The 26,397-nt window shown below is 33.2% G+C and overlaps 1 protein-coding gene across 1 annotated transcript in view; it reads left to right on the forward strand.

The window, feature by feature from the left end:
* The window catches only part of LOC136033438 (nitric oxide synthase-like), a 41,076-nt gene extending 14,819 nt beyond the window's left edge, over nt 1–26,257 (forward strand). The window contains exons 4-13 of the mRNA XM_065714187.1: nt 2,101–2,263; nt 6,699–6,790; nt 12,168–12,309; nt 13,339–13,478; nt 16,729–16,903; nt 18,506–18,607; nt 20,880–21,071; nt 22,575–22,672; nt 24,747–24,891; nt 26,132–26,257. Of these exons, the coding sequence (XP_065570259.1) occupies nt 2,101–2,263; nt 6,699–6,790; nt 12,168–12,309; nt 13,339–13,478; nt 16,729–16,903; nt 18,506–18,607; nt 20,880–21,071; nt 22,575–22,672; nt 24,747–24,891; nt 26,132–26,257 (1,375 nt within the window). The remainder of the gene's footprint in view (nt 1–2,100; nt 2,264–6,698; nt 6,791–12,167; nt 12,310–13,338; nt 13,479–16,728; nt 16,904–18,505; nt 18,608–20,879; nt 21,072–22,574; nt 22,673–24,746; nt 24,892–26,131) is intronic.
* The last annotated feature ends 140 nt before the right edge of the window (nt 26,258–26,397 follow it).

Here is a 26,397-nt window from a genome sequence, read left to right on the forward strand (position 1 = left end):
ATTTCAGCTAGCTTCCAGGTCCCCCTCACTTACTTTGAAGCGAGTATTATCTGCTCAGCCGATAGGGGTGTCATGAAGGGGCTACCTTCACTCATTGTCGCCAGGCTTTGCTAAAACTACCATTATCAGCTAAAATTGTTCATAGCATGTACATTCACGTCTCTTTTACAGGAATATCAATCGATGAAAATGAAGGGGGGGATTGTAAAGTTTTTTTTCTATTTTGTTAGAATATACAGAAAAATAGTATCTATCAAAGTCTAGGGTGGAGGTAAGACGCTATTGTTTTATTAATTTCTTGCTTAAAATAACAAAAACTGTGTTTTCAGAATCTATTGGGTAATCGCCTCTCCCATTTTATTGACTCCACTGGCTTCATCTTGTCCTTCTCTTTGAACAAATTCTAATGGTGCTATATCTAATAATTCCAGTATGATAATATGCAAGTTGTAAGTTAATCTCTTCAGAAGAAATAACTCCTTTTGATTTAACTTTTTGTCCGTTCAAATGATCAACATCTTCTCCTTTCATAGACTTGTTAACAAACACAAATTATTTTAAAACCGTTTTCAAATAGTTGATAAATTAAGCGACTAAGCTACAATACATTAAGCTAATTTCCTTTTTTTCAAGACGTTTTGGTGGAGCTCAAGACCCTAAAAAAAAAAAAAAAAAAAAAAAAAAAAAAAAAAAAAAAAAAAAAAAAAAAAAAAAAAATGTCTTCTTTCACATCTGATTTCGATTAAAACACAAATGAACATAGGATTTGTGACATTCAAAGAAAAACATTAATTTATGTTCTTAAATAGAAACTTTCTGGAGATTGGGTGAAATAGAGGAAGTGCATTGGAGCCGTTAAGACTTTCGCCTGAAATTACGCTGTAAAAATGTTGAAGTTGTGCCCTTTGGTTGTTATTCTTTACAGCACATATTTTGTCTGAACAAAATGTGTAAGGGAAATCATTACCGCCGTTTTTGCACAAGGAGGATCAGAGATCCTGACTATCTCCGTGGAATTCCATAAATGAATAAAAACTGAAATGAGAAATGAAAAAAGGGTTTGAGACTTGGAACCATTGTTTCAGGGAGGCACCCCTGCTCTTCTTTTCTGTCCAACGTTCGCAAGTATAGCGATGAATTACCCTAATTTCAAATCTTCTTTGTGCTGAAAAGTCGTCATTAGCAGATCGTTATTCAAATAATATATGGCTGTTTTGTGTACCTGACTGCTGCATGCACACCTCATACAAGCGATTGTTACCAAAAAGGATTGCAACAATTGCTATTCTCCTTCCACTGATTGCAATGAAACACTTCGATTGTAAATGCCTCCATGTCTAAATGAAATAAAAAGTTTAGAAGCAATTTAGTTTCTAGTTCTGTGAAAAATTGGGGTTTCGCCCTATATGCGATTTGCACCCACCCTATAGCTGGAAAGTCTTTAAGTATAGTGTTGTTAATTGAACTATTTTTGTGTAAGTTCTTGGCACCCTTTTTTGCAAATCTGATTTAATATTGAAGCTCCCAGGTTCTTATTTGGCACACTAGTACAAAATAAGGTGAATACATCATAGATGACTAACTTTCAATCTAAGCCTATGCCTCCTTTGTAATTTAATTTAATTTAAAACGTGATATTTTGAATTTGTACTCGAATCTTTTCAAATGGTAAATTTTAAAAGTTTGCAAAGTAGCTGTTTGGGCCATTTTTGGTTATTTTTGCCTCTATTGACAACAGGAATTCTTGATAAGTATTGATGAATCTTAAAAAGAGGATAGTTTCAGGCTATATTGAAAAATATTTTTTTCTTTTTTTGAAGAGTCATGCTCTCCGAGCATTTACTTGTCGCTTAATAGATTTAATAGATTTGGAAATAACCGATAACTGATTTTTTTTATTCCCTGTTTTTCACGTCATTAACGTCAAATTACATACTTGTGATTTTTCCCATAAGAAAAAAAGAAGATACCATTTAAAAGTACTGAAACTGTAATCACAATGAATATTGACTTAGCTTCCTTGTCTACAATTTACTTATCTGTGGTGGCATTTCTACTCTTTGTGGGGGCTACTAAAATTCTTTGGTCTCATCATGCTAGATTTGGATCGGCTGAGCATCTAAACCGTTGGAGCGAAATTAAAACGCAGATCGAAGAATCAGATGGTTACATCATGAAAACTGAAGAATTGAAATATGGTGCTACAGTTGCCTGGAGGAATGCCCCACGTTGTCCTGGACGTATCCAATGGAAAAAGCTACAGGTACAATTCACAGTTTTAAACTTATTAATTTAAGATAAATAGACTTGCTTTGCGGAAGAACAGTTTAGTTTGTCCACATAGCTAGTCTTAAAGCCCAATTTAAAGCGTTTAATAGTTTTTTTTTGTAACGTCCATAAAATATGCATGATTGGCTATTGTGTAGCATTGATTAACTCCCCGTCCTTTTCTTTCAAATGCAGTATCCTCCAAATTCTTCTTCCTCTGACTAAAATAACATCGAAAAATTTCATAGAAGCCCTAGAAGATCTAGTTACCGCTAATTTTTTATATTAAACTTTTAGTGATGTTAAATAAGTAACCGCTTAAATAAACTACCTAGTGCAATTGAATAAGCTGGGAGGAAGAGTTAAGACTGAAAAAGAATAAGAATAATGTTTCAAAAATAAAAGTTGTGTGTCCAAAACTGGTGGGGTACGCTAGATTTGGAAGCATGCACAAAATTCTGGTTTAGTCCAAAAAAAGGAAAAACCAACAAACAAAAGAATGTTTTATAATTTTGTCTCAGTTAATCATAAATAAGAGATGACTCGTTTATTTTCCTTTCGACCAGCAGCTTCTACAAATTTCTGTCCAAGGAAAAGCTCATCTGCCACCTAGTCTTCACACACCTAATTACTGCTTTGCCATCTGTAAATGTCATTGTTGAAATTTTACCAGATCAAACTCTTTTAAAATAAATATCAATGGAAACCATTTCTTTCATTTATTTTTAACATATGATATTAGTAAAATAGTTTAAATATTTTTTTTCTAAAATTATTCCTGTTCTTAATTTATCTGAGTACGATGAAATCCTTTGGCAAAGTATTATACCTAAAATACTCCCCCGTCCCTATAATATCCATTGCAATAGCTTTCTTCTATTACTGGACAAACCAAAATGTTAATGCAAAACGCAAATTTCTCCAGCAGTTGCAGACCAGCGCTGATTTTGTTGTCTCTAAGTACCCAAGCGCAGGACTTTTTCTGGTTTGTAATCCCAATAAACTTACGATGAATTCAATATGCTCCTCTCTAAAAGTTAGGCAAATAGTTAAAATACCAACAACTAGGGGAAATTCCTCTCTAGATGTCATGCTAACTATCTGAATAATTTCTACAGTCCCCCCTCAGCTTTGCCTCCATTGGGTAAGAGTTATCATTTTCCCCTCCTCCTGTCCCCCTTTTTAATTTCAAATATACATTCTCAGTAACTTATGGCTCTTTCCACCCTCTTCAAAATGCTGGCCTTTTTTCTTTTGAAACGTGGTTGAATACTGAGGATTGGTCTGATATTTATAATTTTGCATGGTCTTCATGAAAAAGTCACTACCTTTCACAAAAAGCTAAAGCAAAAATATATAATTTCTTTCCCAGAAAAAAGATTTAAAAAGTCCTCCAGTGACAAACGTAATACAACATAAATACGTAAAATTTGCCTGATCCTACTTCAAGAACAAGGTCAAAGAATTGTTTACCAAAAAACTAAGAATTTGGTACTCCGAGGTAAAAAAAAGTTATGTGGTAGGAGTCTATACCAACTTGATTTCAAATTACCTGAATCCCCAGAAGTTACTGGTAATAATCTTAACAAGTTCCTTGCTTCTATCGTACAGAGCCTTCTGGCATTGTCTTATCAATTACCCATTAATATTCTTCCACCTGCTTTCCCCTCCATATCTCTGTCTCATATCAAAAGAAAAATTGGGAAACTACAAAAAACAAGTGTTGCCCTTTAGATATCCCTTTTCTTCCTATTAGTGCTTTCAGTGACTTAGACTTAAAGCCCTTGTCTGTTATTTTCAAGGAGATTACTGAGTTTGGCCAGTATCTGCAAATTTGGAAACAGGGTCTCATAACCCCCTTGAATAAGAAAGGCGGAAAACCTAGTGTTGAAGGTGTTCATCCTATTTCACTTACTCCTATGTTCTCTAAACTATATGAAGATTCCTTGGAGATTGGGTAAAGGAGAAAATCCTACCTTTTACTGTCCAGAGACAATTCGGGAATATCACATCCGCTTCTACTTCCCATTACTTTTTTTTCTTATTGACTCAATTGGAAAAATTCTCGAAAAACCTAATTGCTGGCTAAATTTAATTTCCATTGACCTTCAATAAGCATTTGACCTTTTTAACCACAATATTTTGGTTGAGAAATTTGTAACTGATTTCAATATTGATCCTTTCCTGGTTAAATTGGTTGCCTCCTTTTTGTCAAATAGAACACAGGAAGGCAAATATCAGAATCGTTCTTCCAGTCCTCTCCTCGTTCACAATGGATTACCCCAAGGTACTCTCCTAGGTCCCCTCCTTTTTTCTGTTACTAACGGTTGTTGGAGCCTGCTTCCGAAACTTTGTAAGCAACCCTATGAGTATCCTCAATGATATTGCAGATGACGCTGCGGTCTTAGACATGAGAGTAAACCCCTCTAAATCTATTATAATGCCAATACGTTTCCTTAAAACCTCACACCTTTTTTCAACCTTATTCCTCCAGATATTTCTGTGTCTTCCTTTAAATTACTTGGGATTGCAATTTCATCTAATTTAAAGTGGGATATCCACGCTAAAAATATTTCCATAAAGCTAATGCGTCCATGTCTCTCCTTAAGCTCTTGAATAAATTTAACGTCCCCCCCCCCATTCCATTCTTTACCGATCTGTATTTCCTTTGTCCGCCCGCATCTTGAATATGCATGACCAGTTGAGCATCCTGGCATGTCTCGTGATGAATCAGAAAAAATTGAATCTATTCAAAAAAGAGCCCTGAGAATAATTTTTAAAGAAGCCAAGGTACCATCCGCTCCTTCTAAAAAAGACCAAGCTGGAAACTCTTGAGCACAACAGAGGAATGTTTTGCCTCCGTTATGCAAAAAGAAAAAATGCAATAATAAACCTTCTTAAGGAAAATATTTTCCCCAAGAGACACTCCCTATCCAGACACCACCTGCCATGCACTGTGTCTGAATCCGTTCGTATCTTGTCCTCCATTCGCTGCTTAACATCTAGGTCTGAAAAAACCTTTTCCCCATTCATTACTTATAAAATAAACCGCTAGTTTTCCCTTTTTTTCTTTAGTACTTGTGATACCAAAGTTTTGTGTTCGTTTGATTCTTTCGTTCCCTCTCATTTGTTTATATGTTCTCTTTTAAACCTTTCCAACGCTAGTTTTATCTCACTCTTTTTTAGTTCTTTTCTAGTTCTTATCTTTTTAACTTTCTTCCATTTTAAAGCTTAATTTTTCTTGTATTTCTTTTTTTTTTTTAACTAATGAATGGCTTTGACTTTCTGATTCTGTTGTTTATGACATTGTTTAGCCAGTTTTTTAGTTGTTGTGCTACTTTTTTTTTTTTTTTTTTTTTTTTTTTTTTTTTTTTTCTTTTTTTTTTTTTTTTTAATGGTTTTATGACTCCGAAATGCGAATTCGGTCCTTCGGAGCTTGTGATAGACGTTTTTTGAAATTAAATATCTTTATCTTATCGTTTTTTTTTTGTTTTTTTTTAGTTGGTTAGTTAGTTAATTCTGACATTTATGTCATTAATCTAAATGAATATTGTTATTATTACTTGTTTGAGTTGTCTGTGCCTTTTTCTAGAATTACTTACATGATAAGGTGATTACAAATTTTACCTTTAAAAAACGAACATGCATATCAAAGTCAGACTTAAAGAAGAAACTTGAATTCGTTACTGAAAGTTAGGAAAGCCTCTACTTTGTTATAATTTGAGCCAACAGATATCACAATTTTTGGATTTAAGCTTTTCTGAGACGCTAGCCCTGCATTTGGAAAAAATACAGTGATTAGAAAATTTTGAAAATCTTGCAGAAATATTTTCTTTTTTTATAATTCATGAGAAACTGTTATTGAAATGACGGGCCTTCTGTTGGTAAGATTCCATACACACGTCTTGTACGATACTTTACCGTGACATTTATGAAGATTCACGTCGTGCAATACATTTTTTTGTAGCGGCTGCAATATCTTTTACGCCTTAACTTCAGTATAATTTCGTAATTTTATTTAGATATCAAGATTTTATAACGTGTTCAACTTGAGTATTAAGCGCTGAAAAAGCTTCAAATAAGATTAGTACTGGTATGGTACATATTTTATGGTGCTTTGTCGTCAACACGGACTGCAAAGTTCAGTTCACAAACAATCTTGCTTTGTGTGTTGACGGAGTGAAAGTTAAGAGTGAACGGTAAACATTTAAGGCCAGACTTGTGTGTAGTATGTTGTTTTTTTCCCTCTTTCGTTCTGACGAGTTTGAAGGTTTGCATTTGGCAATCTCGGTTACAAATCAGCTTAAGGAAAAAAGGTACAAGAGATTGCTTCAGAGTAGTTTTGCAGCAAAGTTTATAAAAACGAATTAGTTGTTAGTTGTATTTGCTCCTCTGGTTGGTGTTTACATCAAATCTCATCCCTCTTTTAGGTATTTGATAGTCGTCATGTTGGTACAGCACAGGGAATGTTTGAAGCCATGTGTACCCACCTACAATACGCCACAAATGGTGGAATTCTACGGTAAGATTTTCTCCCTTTTATAAGTGTTTCTTCTCAAATTTATTATGGTATTATCGTCTTGTTAACTGTACTTTCGGAGGCTCTATCAAATTTTAAAGCTAGTTAAGCTGGGTAGTGTATTTGAAAATAGTCCACTTAATTTGGCCCGTTTGGAGATAATAGATGAAAGTAGAGGGATTGATGATTTTGTTGTAGAGGAAAGTAAAATAGCAGTACGCTATATTAGCCCGGTTGATATTTCTGAATCGATGCCTAATGATTCTCTTACGGTTTTCCACTTGAATTGTCGGGGACTGCAAAGCAGTGTAACATATTTAAATGAACTATGTATGTTTTCTGGAATTCAAATATTAGCTCTAACTGAAACTTGGTTACAGAATCATAATTCTAGTTTATTAGAAATAGGTAATTATCGATTGTGTCTTAAGAATAGGGAGACTCGTCAGCATGGTGGACTGGGTGCTTACATTAGAAAAGACTTGCTAGCTATAGAAAGAGATGATTTAAGGGTTAATAGAGAAATGGTATTTGAGAGTTTGGTATTAGAGGTTAGCAAGAAATCCAAGGTGTTTTATTTGGTTGTTGTTTATAGACCTCCGTCGAGCAATATTAATGAATTTTTTTATGTTACTAGAAGAACAGTTGGACATGATTAGGAGTAGAAACTTACCTATATTTGTGTGTGGTGATTTCAATATTGACCTAATGAATCTGTTTATTAATACAGAAGTTAGCCAGTTTTTAAATATTATGCTGAGTTATGGGTTGAAGCCTACGATTACAGTTCCAACTAGGGTTACTATGAATTCAGCATCGTTGATTGATAATATTTTTGCTAATATCAGTTACTATAATGCAAGTGTGATAATAAATGAAGTATCTGACCATTTTGGGATATTTTTGAGTGTTCAAAAATTTTTTTAGTAAAGGTACTAGGCTTAACTCAAATTCACAAAATAGATATAAAAAAGTGATCATTGATAATAATGTGCTCATTCTTTATAAAGTAAAGTTAGAGAAATGTAATTTTGAATTTTTAAATAGTAATGAACTAGATATTAATGCTAAGTTTCAAAACTGGTATTCAATTATAAATAGTTTATTGATTGATTGTAGTATTTGTAAAAATGCAACTCGTCGTAGAGAAACTCCAAAGAAACCCTGGATCACCCAAGCTCTTTTAAAGGCTATTATTAGAAGAAGATATTTGTTCAAAATGTGTGCGGCTAGTAATAGTGTAAGTGATAAAACAGAATAGAAGATTTATAGTAACCAGTTAAATGCACTACTTCGTAAAGCCAAAGCTGATTACTATCGTAATAAATTTAAATCTTGTGAAGGTAACCCTAGAAAAACATGGCAAATTATAAAATCCGTCGTAAGTCCTAATAATGATGGTATATTTCCTGACGGTATACATAATGATAGTACAACTGCTGATAGAATGTGCCGTCATTTTGCTAATGTGGGAAAGGATTTGGTCCAAAGTATAGTTATTTCTGAGCATGAAGGTAGTTTTAAGAAATATTTATCGAATGCAAGTGATGTTTCGGCGTATTTGAAGCCAATCAACGCTTCTGAGCTTTCTGAAACATTGAAAAATTTAAAAATTGGAGCTTCAGGCTCTGATTTTGTAACAGTTAAAACTTTAAAGTATATTTACCCTGTTATTTCCGGTCATTTAGTGTATTTATTTAATGAATGTTTAAGGACTGGGGTGTTTCCAAGTTGTTTTAAAATTGCAAAAGTTATTCCTGTCTATAAAGGTGGAGATAAAAATGTACTAGGAAATTATAGGCCCATTTCTTTATTACCAGTAGTATCTAGATTGTTTGAGAAATTGACAGTTAAAAGAATGGTTGAATTTTTGGAGAGTAAATCATTTTTTAATCCAAATCAATTTGGTTTTCGGAAGGGTTTATCTACTGAGCATGCTGTTTTATTTTTGACAACTTTTGTGAATGATGCGTTGGATAATGGTATGAAAGTCGCTTCTGTTTTTCTTGATATTGTAAAAGCTTTTGACTGCGTTGACCATTTTATACTCATTGCCAAATTAGAAAATTACGGTTTTAGAGGACCATTTCTTGAATTACTGTCCTCGTTTTTAAAAGAAAGAACTCAATATGTACAACTAGGAGATAATGTTTCTTCAGTCAGTAGTGTTAAATTTGGAGTACCTCAAGGATCTGTTCTTGGTCCCCTGTTATTTTTAATTTTTATAAATGATTTATGTAGAGCTTTTAATATGATTTCGTATGATCTTGACATTGGATGTGACGGGGAAAAAGTAATTGTCCCCAGCTTTGCGGATGACACTCATATAACTGTGGCTGCACGAACAGGAATTCAGCTGTTGAGTCGTATTAGTTCTTGTCTGGAGTTTGTACACAATTGGATGAAGCTTAATAAGTTAAATTTGAATTATAGTAAATCTTGCTTTTTATTGTATGGTAGGAGCTCAAATTATTACCCTTGGATAGACAGACTTAATATTGCTGATATGGGTATTCTAAGAATGAATTGTACAAAATATCTAGGAGTTTTAATTGATGAATGTCTCAGCTTTAGAGAACATATAGATTATATTAGTCTTAAACTCGCTAGGAATGTTGGCATTTTAAGAAAGTTGCAGTATATTTTCCCAAGAGATATTTTAAGAACAATGTATTATTCCTTAATTCATCCTTATCTGCTATATTGTTGCAATGTTTGGGGTAGTACATTTCCTTCTCATCTCGATCGTGTTCGAGTTTTGCAGAATAAAGCGCTTCGAGTGTTATGTGGTGTAGGTTTTAAAGACTCGGTACAAAAGAGGTATATAGATTGCAAAATCTTGCCTTTAGCAGGACTTATTATTTTTTATCGAAGCCTGTTTATATATAAATATTTTCAAAATTGTTTACCAATATGTTTTAAAAGTATGTTTGAATTAGGAAGTGATATTCATACACATTCTACGAGACAGTCCGATATAATTCGTCGTCCGCTTACTATTACTCGTAGATCTCAATTCTCTATTCGGCATCTAGGACCCCATGCATGGAATTGTTTACCTACGACTTTGAGAAACTTGGATAGCTTTCTTGAATTTCGGCGGGAATTAAAGCTATTTTGCCTTAATGTTTATGGTTTTGATAGTTGAGTGGACCTCAAGTGGAGCCAAGATGTTGGTTTTGATTTTGGCGATACTGGTTAAGTGGTTTTAGTTTCTTTTTGTTTTGTCTCTTTTGAAGTGTAAATCCGTTTCGATAGAAATGCAGGGTAATTGATTTTTTCTTCTTCTTCTTTCTTTCTTTTTTCTTTTCCTTTTCTTTTCTTTTTATTTTTTCTTCTTTTTCGTATTGTTTTATATGTATGTGTATTGGGGTTGTAAGCCCAAACAAGCTTTGCTTCGGGCCATTTGCTTGTTTTGTTGTGTTATTTATATTAATAAACCCATCTCTCTCTCTCTCTCTCTCTCTATAATCTGTGACGATCTGCTATTGAATTTCACCATTGGAAATTGAACTCTTTTACAATATGATTGTAATTTAAAAAAAAAAAGAAACTGTTTAGACTGTTTAGGACATTGACTAAGACATGACTAAGGAACACGAGGGAAATTTTTCGTACGAGACATAGAGGTTTTTCTATTGAAAAAAAGAACCCTGAATCCCTTAAGCTTCCAACTTGTGTACACGGGAAACAAGTAAAATTTACTCTTTTTTCGTCGCGATACCTGGACATGACGGTGCCTGATATTTCACTTGTCTCTTACTAAACGAATATCACAACTAGATTTTATCCTTCTGCTGAATGCTCGTTTACAGGATTCAGCAAACAATATAAAGTAATGTCCAGATGTAACGTCAAACACGACCAAAATGGTTGTTATTTTTTCTTCTCACTCTGGTTGTAAAGAGACCAGTTGTAAGGCAACGTTTCGTAGGTTGCTTTTGAGTAGCCAAAAGTCTTGACTACTTTGACTTGGCTAAGGACAGACTGCTTGGGAATTGTGGAATTACTCATGCGCATCACGTATCCAAAGTAACTCCATCGTCGCCTTCATTTGTTCCTAATGAGAGATGACTGACCCTTTTATATTCATTGCGTTCCTGTTCATTATCTTGTGAGTCGGGGGGACGCAAGCAGTCGACGGGGGCACTCTTTTTCAAAACTAGATTCTTCTCTCTTCCTTTTGGTTGAGACGATATATTTCTGACGCGTAGAGTCGAGGAGGGGCAGAACACTTCTATCAACATGAGAAGCTTAAGCCGTTGGGATTAAGTGCTAGATCTCCAAAGTCTTTTTTAGCTTTCTGACGGCACTGCTAGCCTGTGCATTTCTGGTGATAGCTTCTTTGGATATAGATCCCTTTTTCTCAATGTGTCAATGTGTACCAACACCCCAAACAAGGTTGTGAGTATCTGTGAAGATCGTTTTCATAATCTACTCTCGGAAATAATCTGTATGAGTATGGCGAATTGAAACTTTCGTTTTTTCACAAAATACACAAGAACACATTGTATATCTTCTTGAGATTTTGTAAAGCAGAAGATGAATAGGAAATTGTGTGTTTGTAATTTAGGAGTGACAGTTCGTAACCCTACCAGAAGGGCTCTAAATTTGAAAAGAGAAGGATTATGATTTACAAGACCAAAATAGTGCACTTTAGGCCCACTATTTTAAGACATTCCTGAAGATTTCAGCCTGCATCGGGGAATATGGGTTGTAGGTAAATTCAGGCTCTTGACCCTAGTGTTTGTCCCTGCTCTAGATTTTGAAAAACACCTTTTTTGGTATTCCCCCCCCCCCAAAAAAAAGAAAATTGGAATAAAAAAAAGTGAGCCACTTCTTACATTTTGAAATATATTGCCCCCTCCCTATTTTTTTCGTGAAATAGTACAACTGGTCTCATTTTACTTTTAAGAATGTGTTTTTGGGCTAACATTCCATGTATTTCCATCTTGAAAAGACCTGATATATTTTTTGCGTTCTTGTTCGGTGTCTTTTGTGTCTGATGCCAAGTAATGACACTTGTGAAACAGAAAACATCAGAAAAAACACGGATGAAACAAATAAATGTAAAACAATACCAAGTTTAATAAAGCGGAATCAAAATAGCGGCAGAAAAAAAAATATTTAATAGAAGGAAGAATTAAAAACCGATAAAGATTGAAACTAAAAAAAATCAACGAATCAAAAACTGAAAAATGAGACTCTCCCTTGTCACTACAATAGTGAGCAGGTGTAATTGTATTGTCTTTATTTTCATTGTTTCTGTTTTACAGCTTTTGAGGCTGGATTTGGTAATTATTACTTGCCTTTCATGTTTTATTGTTCTCTTATTAAATTTATGCTAAATAGTTTTTAATCATGGCTTTTACTCTTTAAGATCAGCAATAACGGTGTTTCCACCCCGTCAAAAAGGAAGATGTGACTTTCGTGTGTGGAATTCTACTATGATTGGATATGCATGCTATAAACAACCTGATGGTACCCTTCTTGGAGATCCTTTTAACTTGGAGCTGACTCAGGTCTGTAAAACTTAAGTAAAAAAAAAAAAAAAAAAAAAAAAAAATCATAAAAACAAAGTGACGCGTGTTTTGTCCCTTTCAATTTGATTTCAATTTGCTCTGACATTGCTATATTGTTAGTTTATTATAGCAGATATGATTATTGAATTATTAACTGCCAGATATTATCAGTAAAAAAAGATTTATAGTAGTTTTTGCAATGCTATTGAATGGAATACAATTCTCTAGCAGAAGTTGGTAACTTCAGCTCTTCAGATTAAAACAAAAATATTAAAATTATTTTATAATATAATTTTTGTATCTCTGAATTCACTCTAAACTAATTTTTGTGTCTTGCTACCAAGGAAGATTAAAACTCTAAAGACAAAAAATAACTTTTTTGTTGCTTTTGGAGGAGATTTGGTTCTAGTTAAATTCAGTTTTGATTTCTAGTTGGTTTTTGAGTGTAATCCTACAGTATCACTTGGTGTGTGGTTGCTGCCCCCTTTGCATTATTATTATTTTATATTTTTTCTTATTTTTTTTTTGTATTCTTTTTTCTTTCTTTCTTTCTTATTATAGTGAACTTTAATGACGTAGGGTATTCACCCCACGTCAAAAAATTGCTATCTGCTTTGATTAAAAAGACTAAACACGTGCAATCTACTAAGCTGACTGTAGATTAGCAGTGCTTGCCGACTATAATTATTATTGGATTTTGTTGGGGGGGGGTGGAGATATAGGCTAGGAGAGTATTAATAAGCGCTGTCGATTCACTGATAACATCATAAATGCCAATTTAGAAAAAAAAATGCTGCTAAACAGAGGCGTAGAATCGAAGTTTTTTAGTATTGCTATATATTGAACTATTCCTTTGCTTCTTGGCAATCCCGTTCGTTCGCAATTCTGTACAAGTCACTTTTTTTGCAACCTCGAGCTTTCCTCTCTGTAAATTCATCTATTTTGTTAAGTTTTCTGAAAAAAGTTTGTGCTTTGTCATATTTTGCTTTTATAATTATTTAGTCTTAATAATTCGTTTTTTATTTTTAGGCTGCTCAAAAGCTTGGTTGGGCTGGAAAAGGGACGAGACAAGATATATTACCCCTCATAGTTCAGGCTGGTGACGGAGAAGCGCATTTTTTCGATATTCCAGAAGATTTGGTTCTTCAAGTACCGCTTCGTCACCCCAAGTAAGTAAAAAGATCGTTATACTCGTTGCCTTCTAACCTTCATAAGATTTAAACTGGACGAAAAGAAATGGGAAACAGGGCAAAACTGAATATTTAGCAATTTTACATCGCTGTAATAGGACTCCTACAAGCCAATAGTCCTATTATGGCTTGAATTTAAAAGCCTTACAGGGATACAGATCTTTCCAGTAATTTAATTTGTAATAAGATTGTCGCTAGAGTTCAGTATTCGACATTTTATTTCGGATTAGTTGTATCCAATTTTATCAAACAGTTCGGTGTAACGAACTGTAAGTAAGGAACGACCCGGCTCAATAGTAATTGAAACTAAAAAAGGGATTTTGATACCAATAGATACACAAAAAGAATCAGATTTTTATGTTGATTTTAAATATACAAGTTTCATCAAGTTTAGTCCTACTCACCAAAAGTTACGAGCCTGAGAAGATTTGCTTTATTTCCGAAAAAAGGAGGAAATACCCCCTAAAAGTCATATAATCTTAATGAAAATCACACCATAAGATTCAATGTATCAGACAACCGTATTATAGAGGTTTCAAGCTTCCATCTGCAAAAATGTGGAATTTTTTTTTGACATCAAGAAAAAAAAATGTTTTTTTTTTTTTTTTTAACTGAAAGTAAGGTGCAACATTAAAACTTAAAACGACCAGAAATTATTACCTATATGAGGGGTTTGCTCCCTCGTCAGTGCCTTGCTCCTTGCGCTAAAGTTTTCTTAGTACTTTCAAAAGAGCAATTTATTCTAATTAAACGGCTTTTTTGATTCAAGGGTTATTCTTAAAGAATTGGAACAAAATTCGAACTCTAGCGTAGAGAGCGGGGTATTGACGAGAGGGCGAACCCCTTCATTACGTAATTATTTCTGTACCTTTTAGGTTTTAATATTGCTCCTTACTTTCAGTAAAAAAAAACTTGTTTTTTTTATTTAATTAATTAGAAATCAAATTGATCCAGGATAATTAAGACTTGACTAATCGAATCTAATTTTAGTACGTGCGAAATTGTGCCCAATTTTAGTGTGTTTGGTTCAGTTCTAATTGTGCCCAAAGGAGCAATTGTTTTTAGTATGAAGTATGACGGCACTAGACCCTTAAGGTCCAAACGGGCGGTGCTGATCTCTGTTTCGTGGCCTTTCAGCCAGGAATTGCAATGGGGAGTGGGGGACACCCTTCCTGCTTTCCTTCCCTAGATTTCTTCATATACCCGTTTAGAGCTGGGTCGACTCGAGGAGAACTTTTAACATATTGAATTTATATATATAAATTTAAAATAATTGTTTTAGCAAATAAAAATAACGAATAAAATAAATAAAAATAATAATAGAAAAAAAACAATGCCCCTAATCTATTCTGTGTGAATAAAATAAATGGTACGCAGTACAGCCCAAGTCTTTTTAACTGAAAGGTAATATAACTGAAAGTATCAAATTTTATTTTTATGGAATAATTTGGACAATGAAATGAAGAAGATGCTTCATTTTAAAGGAAAATTGAAAGAAAATTTCTTAAATCAGTATGTATATTAGTTTTGTTGCTTTTGGAGGAGATTTGGTTCTAGTTAAATTCAGTTTTGATTTCTAGTTGGTTTTTGAGTGTAATCCTACAGTATCACATGGTGTGTGGTTGCTGCCCCCTTTGCATTATTATTATTTTATATTTTTTCTTATTTTTTATTTTGTATTCTTTTTTCTTTCTTTCTTTCTTATTATAGTGAACTTTAATGACGTAGGGTATTCACCCCACGTCAAACGTTTGGTTTTGGGTTCATCATATTTATTTTTGTTCTAAATTGTTGTTAAAATTATATAAATATATCAATATATAAAAAATAACTATCTTAACCTTGAATTCTTTTTTGAATTAATTTTCCTTTCTATGAATTCCTTATAATATATATATATATATATATATATATATATATATATATATATATATATATATAAATATATGAAATCTTGTATTTGTGATGTATGTGTAATCAGAAACGTGATCAGATGTGTGATCACATAGAACATTTGACCCGTGCATTTTTTTTTCGTCCGACTATAAAACATTAAAGCCATTTTCTATATATTCATTGATTTGAATACATATTTAATTTATTGCATTACAATATGTCAGCTGTGTCCGAAAAGGCTTTTGATGATTCCTGACCATTTCATATAGTGTTTTGTGGTCCAGACAGACAAGTTAATTCGTTTTCGATGTACCTATTCCAGAAGGATCGTATTTACGTTTTAATTTACTTCATGTAATGTAGAAGTACTTCGATTCTAACTATGAAAAAAAATACAATATAAAAAAAAAATAATAGGGCTTAACAAAATCCCTTTCTGTTACTAGGAGGTGCGGAGCTTTTTTACTGATGTTTACAAAGTATTTTAAACTCCTTCACTTTTTGGATTTTGTAGATTCTCATAGATTAGTCGACTTGACGTTTTAGTTTATTTATATTCAATTTGAATATAAAAACGGAACTTTAACGCTTCTATTGGCGACATTCCCAGAATCTTTTGGAAAACCGTTACAACGAAGAGAGGTGCTTAAATGTTTAGATTCGCCAGAAGGTAATGGGCGTGTGACAGTTGAAGAGCACATACGATAAAATCTTTCCACCCTGCAAGTTCTAGTAGAGTAATTTCTCTCCGTGCTTTTGATCTTCAGAAGTCTTTAGCTCTTGTTTTTAATTGTCTAGGTCTACCGCTAGATCTTCTAGATTCAGTATTGTTACCGTATTTTATCTCTTGTATTTTATCGTGTTTTAACTTTCAGAATTTCTTTCTGCTTCGTCAATCAAAGAAAAGTATGCCATGAAATATCTTGTTGTGATGATCAATAACAAACAACACAAGTTTAGTTTGGTTGGGCTCTTGATTTCTCATAAGTAACTCTAGATTTTTTTTTTAAATTTATACATTATTGAGATTCGAATGACTTTTTTCTCAAGCTTTTTTTTCTTAGGTGGTAAATTTATCCAACTTTAAGGTTTCCCAATTTGAGATACAGTGAGTAATTTATTAGAGATTTTTGAAAATGCATTTTGCTTATTTGTTAAAATTTATGATGACATTGAAGAAATGTAATAAAGAATTCTATTGTTATTTTGCGATGCATTGTGTATGGCCAGTTTTGATGATTTTGTTTCACTTTACACTCTCGAATTTTAAAGCTTAAAACGTATTAATTTGAATTTTTGTATGGCATTCTTTTCAACGTTCTCTTTATTTCAGATATGAAAAATTCACCGATCTTGGCTACAAGTGGTTTGCCCTCCCGGGAGTGTCATGCTTGAAATTAGACTGTGGTGGTTTAGAATTCAGTGCGATACCCTTCAGTGGCTGGTACTCGGATTCAGAAATAGGATCACGTGATCTAGGAGATAAACATAGATTCAATCTCGCACCTGTAAGTAAATCAAATATTTTGGGTTAGAAATTCGATTTATCGCTTCCTGGGGGATTCAAGTGACCAAATTAATATTTTTTTAAACACCTTGATATTCGATACGTTTTTTTATCCCCCTCCCTCCCTATACGACAACCTGCAACCACAAGATTATAAGCCCCTCTACCCGCCGAGTTCTGCGTTCCTGTTACTTCGTCTTTTTGGACGTAATACCTTATATTAGGTATTGTTTTTGTTTTTTAAGACCACACTGCCTTTCAATGACGAACAAATAAAAGTTCAAATAGGGTTAAGTCTTTTTATTAGACAGTGAAAACACATATAACAAATCGGGATATTTTGACCTCCTACATCAATGGTCGACCACCAGTGGTCGTATACAGTCAAGTATATAACTTTAAATTCAACAACATTTCTCTTGCAATTGGAAAAAAAAGAAGTTTGTGCCACCTTCATTAGAAATTCAACTTGCATGTTGGCAATTTTAAAGAAGAAAATTTGCCACTCAAGACTGAATGAACTCTCTCTGACAAATCTAGTGAACAACCCGAAAACTGTTTCTGACCCGAAAGTATTTATTTTGTTCTGTATAAGTACGTTTGTTTTAATTTTAAGGCCTTAGTTTTTCTGCTGAATGACGACCACTGGTGTTTGTGGTCGAAATATCCAGATTTTTTATATCTGTTTTCACTGTCTTTTAAAAGGACTTATTACCATTTCAACTTATATTTGTTCGTTAGTTTGTCGTGCAACTTGGATGTGCTTACGGATAATAATAAACTGATTTATAGTATAAAATCTGATCTCTTGGGTAGTAAAATTCTGCTACTCAAGATCAGGATAATTTTACATCCCTATCTTTGTGAATTATACTCTTTATATTAGTATGTTACTTTGTACGTTTTATTCTTTGATGTTACATATTTATGGGGTTAGGCTGCTGAAACAGTCTCATTGTGTCAACAAGTGTTAGAAAAGAAAAGAAAAAATAAAAATATGACTTTTAGTTAAGTAAGCTTAATTGGTGGTGTAAGGTAGTAAAAAAAAACAAATATATTTGTATAAGCAAAAAAAAAAAAAAAAAAAAAAAAAAAAAAAAAAAAAAAAAAAAAAAAAAAGAGAGAAAAGTAAGAGTCATACTTTACGTTTCTCTTGGCCGAAATAACCACTAAAACAGTTCTGCACAAAAGTATTATTTTCCCCCCTATTTTCTGTTTGCATATAATGTCGTTTCACGGTAAAAGCTGTCACGGTAAAAAAAAAAAAAAAAAAAAAAAAAAAAAAAAAAAAAAAAAAAAAAAAAAAAAAAAAAAAAAAAAAAAAAAAAAAAAAAAAAGGAAAAGTAAGAGTCATATTTTCGGTTTCTCTTGGCCGAAATAACCACTAAAACAGTTCTGCACAAAAGTATTATTTTTCCCCCTATTTTCTGTTTGCATATAATGTCGTTTCACGGTAAAAGCTGTTATTGTTCAGTTAGAAGGGACAGTGGTCTTTGGAACGAGTTCATAGTATCTATGTGGAATCTAGATAGGATTAGTCTTATAGAATCTAGATAGTAAATGTTATTTCTTGTGGTTTGCTAATAGTTTTTGCAATATCTAGGTGATGGCTGGTATCATGGGCCTGAACACAGAAACAAACGAGAGTAATTGGCGAGACTTGGCCGTCAGCGAGCTGGTTGTCGCTGTAGCGCACAGTTTTCGGGTAAGTTTCTCTGCTTTTCTCTTGGCAATTATCAATGACATTTTATGCTCTTTAGTCAATTCACTCTCATACTTAGCTTGAAATTGATGTCACATTTGTGATGCCTATGTTTGACCAATCAAAATTTTATTTTGAAGCAGCACCGGAGCTTTTATTTTGTTGTTGCCATCAGTGGTTTCTGACTCGGTAACGACAAGAGATGGAAATTACAAAATCTTGTCCGGCAAGAGCATCACAAAATGTACACCCATTTTATTAGCAAGGAGCAAACCACAACTGTCCCAACCCAAGTTGGTCGTACTTTGATATCATGGTTGCGGTGACAGACGCAACTTAAGAAAGTATCTAATCTAAAGAATGGTTGGATCTCAGCCAAACTGGTTTTAAATAAGAGCAAGCGCCCATGCTGCGACTCTTGTTAGTTTGTTGCTGATTCGGCTAATATGAGGAACGAATAGCTAAATTCTTCTGATCAGTGGATTTGCTAGAAGGGACTCTTAAAGAAAGGTAATAGAGTAAAGGCTAATATAATAGCTGATTTTTGGCCCTTGCCCGATCTGGGGAAAGAAAAGGGATTGCTTTCTAATTCCTTGTCATCAGTTTATCTCATGGGAAGTTATAGGATCTTGGCCAACCTTGGTCGAAAATAAGATTATGTGCCCTAATTCTGCTTTTTGGCGGTCCGTAACCATTTTGATATGGTTGGGAGAGGTATTCCCTAAATTCTTGTCACGTTGATATTTACTAGAATGGTTGGTTAAATTTCAGTCGCACATGGGTGAAAGTAAGAGTAAGTATTGTGGTTGTTTTTTCTGGAAGATCTGAGTTGGTTCAATATTAGTTCGTGTGAAGGGTCCCTAACTTCATCTGAATCGGTCATTTACCCGAAGGAGTCGACTAATATTCACAAACCTTGCCGGGGAGTAAGAGTTAATGTTCCAGTTCTACCATTTTGTGATCAGGGCCTTATTCGAAGCCTGAGGTCAAGATATCTTTCAAAAGGGTTCGGTAGATCTCAACCAAATCCAGTTTAGAAGTGAGAGCTGAATTTCTAACTATGTCCTTTGTGTGTTCAGTCCCTTTCTGGAGGGACTATGATTATCTAAAATATAGTTATAGCGGTATCTACCAAAAGGCAATTTTCAATCTGGCTGGTCTGAAAGACCAATCACAACCATTAAAATCAAAACACGCCCAATGAAAAATTAGTCCTTATGGTGTAAGTTTAGGAAGTAATCCATCGTTGTCACCAAGGTAGTTTCTGTAATGCTCCCAGGTAGAAAGCTGTCTTGAATGGAAATGCCTGAGTGTGACTTGAGTTCAGCCCTTGTTAAAGTGGTTGATGATTTTGAATAAAACTCGCATTTAATGAAAATAGGGAGGTCGAAGTTTCCTATAATTTTTATGGTGTATAACAGTGTATCTGCACAACGCTTCCTAAACCACATCGTGGAAACATTGTTCTTGAGAATCTGGTCAAGCTTTCTCAAAACAAATTGCTCTGCGCAAATCAATATGAAAAATTGACTAAACTAGTCATCAAGACTTTAGTCGAAGCGTGACAAGTTTTGCCATCACACAGAATTCAAGGCTCGCCTGTATAACTTAATAAAATGTGGGTACACTGTTCTGAATTGAACCGCAGAATTTTTTTGTATTCTAAGGTGTTTAACCATCTCAAACAGTTTAGAACTAGTGTGTAGAAAACAGCAACTTATCCTTTATTTTGTCTTCTTGTTGTTAGTTTCCATATTTGCCTGCGTCATACCAGTCGTTTTATCTAACTAATTAAGATTAATTTATGCTATCCCGCCGTATTAGCTACAATAAGTGGTTGAAAGTTAAAAATAATTTTCCTGTGGATATGTTTGTATCTTTTCTAGAAAACAAAAAGCTTGCTTGCAGCTCCTGATTTTTAATTTTTCGCAGGCTAGGGAAGCGTAAAAATTAATTGTGTATAATTTTCTTTTCTTTATGTGAAGATACTTGTAATTTTTGAGCCAAACTGACTGTTCGGTGTGCGAGTTGTACCTTAATTGTGTCTTGGAGGTACTGGGGTGAATGATACAATTCATTGGGCTCGAAGAGAGATTCCTTGAGGAATTGAGTTTTGTCAGTACAAGGAATAATGGGATGAAATTACTAAGCTATTGAATTTAAATTACTAAGCTATTGAATTTAATTACTAAGCTATTGAATTTTAATTACTAAGCTATTGAATTTGAAACAGTAAACGTTTTGTTGTAATATTTAATCAGACCTTTGCTATTAGGAAGCAAAAATCACCATAGTCGACCATCAGACAGCTTGCGAGACTTTTATTGAACATTTCAAGAGCGAGCATGAAGAGAGAGGTGGATGTCCCACAGATTGGGTTTGGGTCAACCCGCCTGGATCATTTACAACTCCAGTTTACCACCAAGAGGTTTTATTCTACTGGATCAAACCCTTGTACGACTATCAGGTATGTGTAGAAAATTGGTCAATCAAACGGCTATATAAGGAGGGAATGAGGTAAAGGTTAGAATAAAAAATGTGCATTTTCAGTGTGAAAGCTCTGGATTTTAGGGGTTTTTTTCCTGCGAAGAAAGATGAAGGGGAGTCCTGAGACACATCATACCCAAATGGCCCCTTGTGCCTTTCTAATCTAATTATCTCAGATTTCTAATCAATTATCTAATCTAATTATAAGCCATAATTTAATTATCACCAATCCCGTATTTATTTTGTATGTCGTTGTATTTGTTTTGAGCAAATTTACAACTCTTTATGAAAATTTATAGAAGCTCAGTAATTTTTAGGTTAGCAAAGAGTTTCGAACCGTCAGAGTGGGTGTTGGGCAACCATAAACTGAGTGAATTCACATCAAAGGAGACAATGTTTGGTTAAAATCTGCTGAACTTAGCTGTGTAGTGGGGATTGAAACTTGCAACAAAGCCTACACAGACTATCAGTGTATGTCTTATCTGTTGCACATCGCTCCTTCCTAGGTTTATTCTTAATAAAGAAGCACTGTATAGACAAAGATCTATCATCATAAAATAGAAACGATCTAGAACTTCAGAAATAGACTACAATACTAACCTAATAGAAACTCAAATTATCTTATTAATTTGCAAAGGTTTTTTAACATATAAATATGAATACAATCTAGACATACGAAAAGTTATGACAATGCGATAGGAGGGAGGAAGGGGGGCACATACCCCTTGACTGGGGATTGGATATAAGCTGTTTATTTTTATTATTATATATATATATATATATATATATATATATATATATATATATATATATATATATATATATATATATATATACATATATATATATATATATATATATATATATATATATATATATATATATATATATATATATATATATATATATATATATATATATATATATATATATATATATATATATTATATATATATATATATATATATATATATATATATATATATATATATATATATATATATATATATATATATATATATATATATATATATATATATATATATATATATATATATATATATATATATAAATGAAATATTTTTTCTCCTGATGAATAGGACTCCAATTTTTTGCGTGGGACTTATAACAAAAGCGATTAAACTATAGGAACCGGGGTATTCTTATGTCAACCACCTTCCTTCACCAATTTTTGAAGCATGACCAATTGGTCTCATATAAACCTAAGCTTTCTAAAATTTATCACATAAGTGAGTAAATTGACATAATTTTGCTTCTTTTAAGGCTCATAATGCCTGGCCAATCCTGGCCCTCTTTCTTTCTTCCCTAGTAAGCTCGAAAGTACCCCCTAGAATGTTGATACCGTTCACTTTGTGAGTATAATTTTTACTATGTTTTTTCTTTTTTATGATCCCTACAAACATCTAAAAGTAGCTTTTAATTGCATCCCTATTGTCCAAATCACATTCATCTTGTGTTCCAGGATCAGCCATGGAAGACATATAACTTTGGAAAACATTTTAGAGGAACCTTAGAAAAGAGAGAAATTGATTACTTGAAGAGATTTAGGCACATGGCAAGGTCAGTTTACCTTTTTCTAATTCTATTTTCGATCTATATGTATAAAGTGTTGGTCTGTAGTGAATAGATATTGACTATAGTATATCTGTAGTATATCTGTACTATAGTATATCAGAATAGATAATCTGTAGTGAATAGATATTAATCAAACAAAAATATAATCTCTTTGACAAGAATATAAATAATATTCTTCAATAACAAAAAAAGGAAAAAAAACGTAGCTTAGACATATAGTGGTGAAACTGGGAGGTTACAGTTTAAGATTTTTAGTTTGTTTGATTAAACTTTCAACTAAGCCTTGTCTGGAAAATTGATATATATGAAACTCTGACCTACGAGTATACATCACTGCGTTTACTGTCCTAAGCAACTAGTATTTATTTAGATTTGTATTTTCATTTTTAAACTTTGATATGTTGAAAACCATTTTCGAAGAATGAGTGCTCGAAGCCTTCTGCTACGAATTCACCTTAGCATTATGACATTTGAGACGAAAGTCCCGAAAATACAAAATCCCCAAAGATTCTTTCTTTCTTTTAATATCAGCCCGGCGCAATATGTTGAGTTTGACTGTATCTTTCCCATTTGCAGGCTATTTAGTAAGTATATTTTATAATTGTGAACTGTATTTTGTCTTAAGGCATGTCCAAGTCATCGAAGCTGCTCTTTTATGACACTAGTCACATATGCTGATCTGGCTCGTGTTCTTTGCGCTAATAATGAATATTGTGGCTAAACTTTGTTTACTAAACACATTTTGTCCTCGTGTTCTTTCTTCAGTGCTAATGTTCAAGTTTTAAGCTTAACATTCTTTATAGCCATTTTAAATACCACAAATTTTAGCTTCATTCCGGTCTTTTCACTTTCCCATACTTAACTAAGTTCAGCAAAAGTATCTTGCTGTTTTACTTTTTTAATTTCTATTTTCCTCTGTAACCCTCATTGTTAATCAAAAGAGAGAGAGAGAGAGAGAGAGAGAGATGTAACAAATTTGCCTGATTTTTTAACTACTTCATTGTCTGTCTTTATAACTCTTTAAAAATGTTCCATGAGGTTTTTGTCAGCTTTAATGATTTGAGATCAACAAATCGTCAGATATAAAGCGAAAAGTCTTTTATATAATTTGCTCAGTTTCTTTCCGACGATTTATTTATTTTCGAATTTTGTTTGCTTAATAAACAGGAACTTTGCTTTGTGGGTGTGTTTTGTTGACATCCACTACAAAATTGTTGAAATATAATAATAGAATTCTTTTATAATGTAATTGTTCGCCCTGTTCTTCTTCAATTCCTTTTTAAAAATTTTCTGTTGCTTATTTTCCATATTTCTTGGATTTGGGCTATCTACTACACATAGCCTTACCGACATGCTTTTTGTTAAGGATGCAGCTGTTTACCATGTTATCTTTTGTGCCTACTTATTGTTTTCACGCCCCTCCCCCTCATAGAAAATCCATTTAACTAGGTAGGGTTATATTTAGCCCATCTATATTATTTCACTTTTTAGGGGTGAAGGGTTGTCTGCGGAAGAATAGCAGTTCATATTTCTTTGCTTTGCATGTCAGTGTTAATTTGATCAAATAATTTTCTAGAGTGAATATTTTGTGAAAAATGTACGCGGTTTTTCTCAGTTTGGTTGAGTAATCATCTGTGCCCTTAACAGGACTGCAGTCTGTGAATAAAACTGAGAGGTCCAAAACTATCCCATCTCCAAAAAATGAAATAAACGTTTATTGGTATTATTTTGTGATTGTTATTTAAAATTTATTTCTCTTGTTGACCCCCATCCTTTCTCTCACGGCTACCATCTAGATAAAATGCCGTTTTGTTGGAAAGGAACATAAATGGGTATTTTCTCCTACTCGTTCACAAATCATATTATTAATTGAAGTAAATATATAGACAGCCTATTGCTTGTTGGTATATACAATACTGTCTTTTGAAGTTTTTGTAAATTATAGTCGTGGAATATAAATCAGTTAATGTACGTACTAGTATGTGAACTATTTCTTTCTGTTTCTTACTTTTCTCTTATACAGATATATTTTTTTTTTAATATTTTTTTTCTTTTTTAGGGCAGCTTTGTTTGCTCAAAGGATGTTTATGAAAGCTTATGCCAACAGAACAAAAGCAATGATTCTCTATGCTACTGAAACTGGCAAATCCCTTGGTTTTGCCAAACAATTGGCACATGTATTCTCAAAAGCTTTCAAACCCGAGGTGAGTGTATTGATTATTTATTAATGTTAATGGTAAAATTGACTGTGATCCCAGGACCTAACTTGTAAATCCAAGCTATTGGCTATCTTGGTTTTGGTACGTTTTGGACTGTCAAGGTTGACGCCTTTTCTTTAGGTTGTTTATTGTTATTGACATGATGTAGTCTTAGAGCATATCGAACTCTAGTTTGTCAGATTTTGGAAGGATTGGCCCCAAGACGTCCCATGAGGATGGATGGCACTTAACAGAGAGAGAAGAGATGATAGAGTTTTCATTCCAAATGGCTATACTGCATTACATGCTTCTCGTGGAGTTAGTGTAGGTCCTGGGCTCCTGGGGATATTCAAGTCTAAGCAGAGTACAGGCGGTCCTATAGCGCTTGCACCGCGGTCTGCGAAGCTAAATGGCAGTGTAAGCGCATACCTGCATGTCACACAATCCTGAAAAATAAATTTTCTCTTTTCTTCAACTTGTCTATGCTTGATTTCTACTAGATTATAGATTTTTGTACTTATTTGAAAAGCCGATATTGCTACAGTGTCATCAATAAAAAGCAATAAAAGGTTGTTTCTTTGGAATTTCAAAAGTTTGAAAATTGCATTATTGTTAGGCTAAACCGTGTAATAGAAAGTAAACACTGCCTTAAGTCTGAATTATTGTGTAATAACTCGAAAAACTACTCTTTGAAAGATCTTACTCCTTAAAAGCAAAGCATATATGTATATATATATATATATATATATATATATATATATATATATATATATATATATATATATATATATATATATATATATATATATATATATATATATATATATATATATATATATATATATATATATATATATATATATATATATATATATATATATATATGCTGAGCTGTGCACAAGAAGGGACTTGTGGCTAACATATTGAGGCTTAGTTACACTTTCATTCATTATTTGTAATGGCAGTTGGACTATGCATTGTTTTACCGTTATTAGATATCTTTTGGATGTCGTTCTGATAATTAGCAAAAGTACAAAACTTTTGTGTAGGACGTCTCTTGTTTTTACAATGTTCCCTGCAATAACGATGTCAGTTTAGTGGATGGCTACTCCAAAAGGGAAACATGATCATAAAAAGAAAGTAGTACCATTCGATGTCTTATTTTATGCTTTTTTCAAAACACCGTGGTCTCTTTTCTGTTACATTGCAGCACATGTAGTTTATTAGTATCGCTATTGCATTCTAGGTTATGTGCATGAAAGATTATGATGTTGCCAAGATGGAGTTCCAAGATTTGATTCTCGTAGTGGCGTCTACATTTGTAGACGCCACATTGTCTACATTAATACATTGTCTACATTGTCTACATTAATACAATATTATTAGATTTAATTTCTAACGTCTGCATTACTGAGGCCCCACTACCGCAGAACTGGCAATGTACTTGACTTTATTTGGTGGACTGTGGTTGTGATCTTGGGCAGAAATGTTGTTCCCTTTTTATGTTATACA

This window comes from Artemia franciscana, chromosome 12, assembly GCF_032884065.1.
Source record: "Artemia franciscana chromosome 12, ASM3288406v1, whole genome shotgun sequence".
NCBI classification, from domain to species: domain Eukaryota; kingdom Metazoa; phylum Arthropoda; class Branchiopoda; order Anostraca; family Artemiidae; genus Artemia; species Artemia franciscana.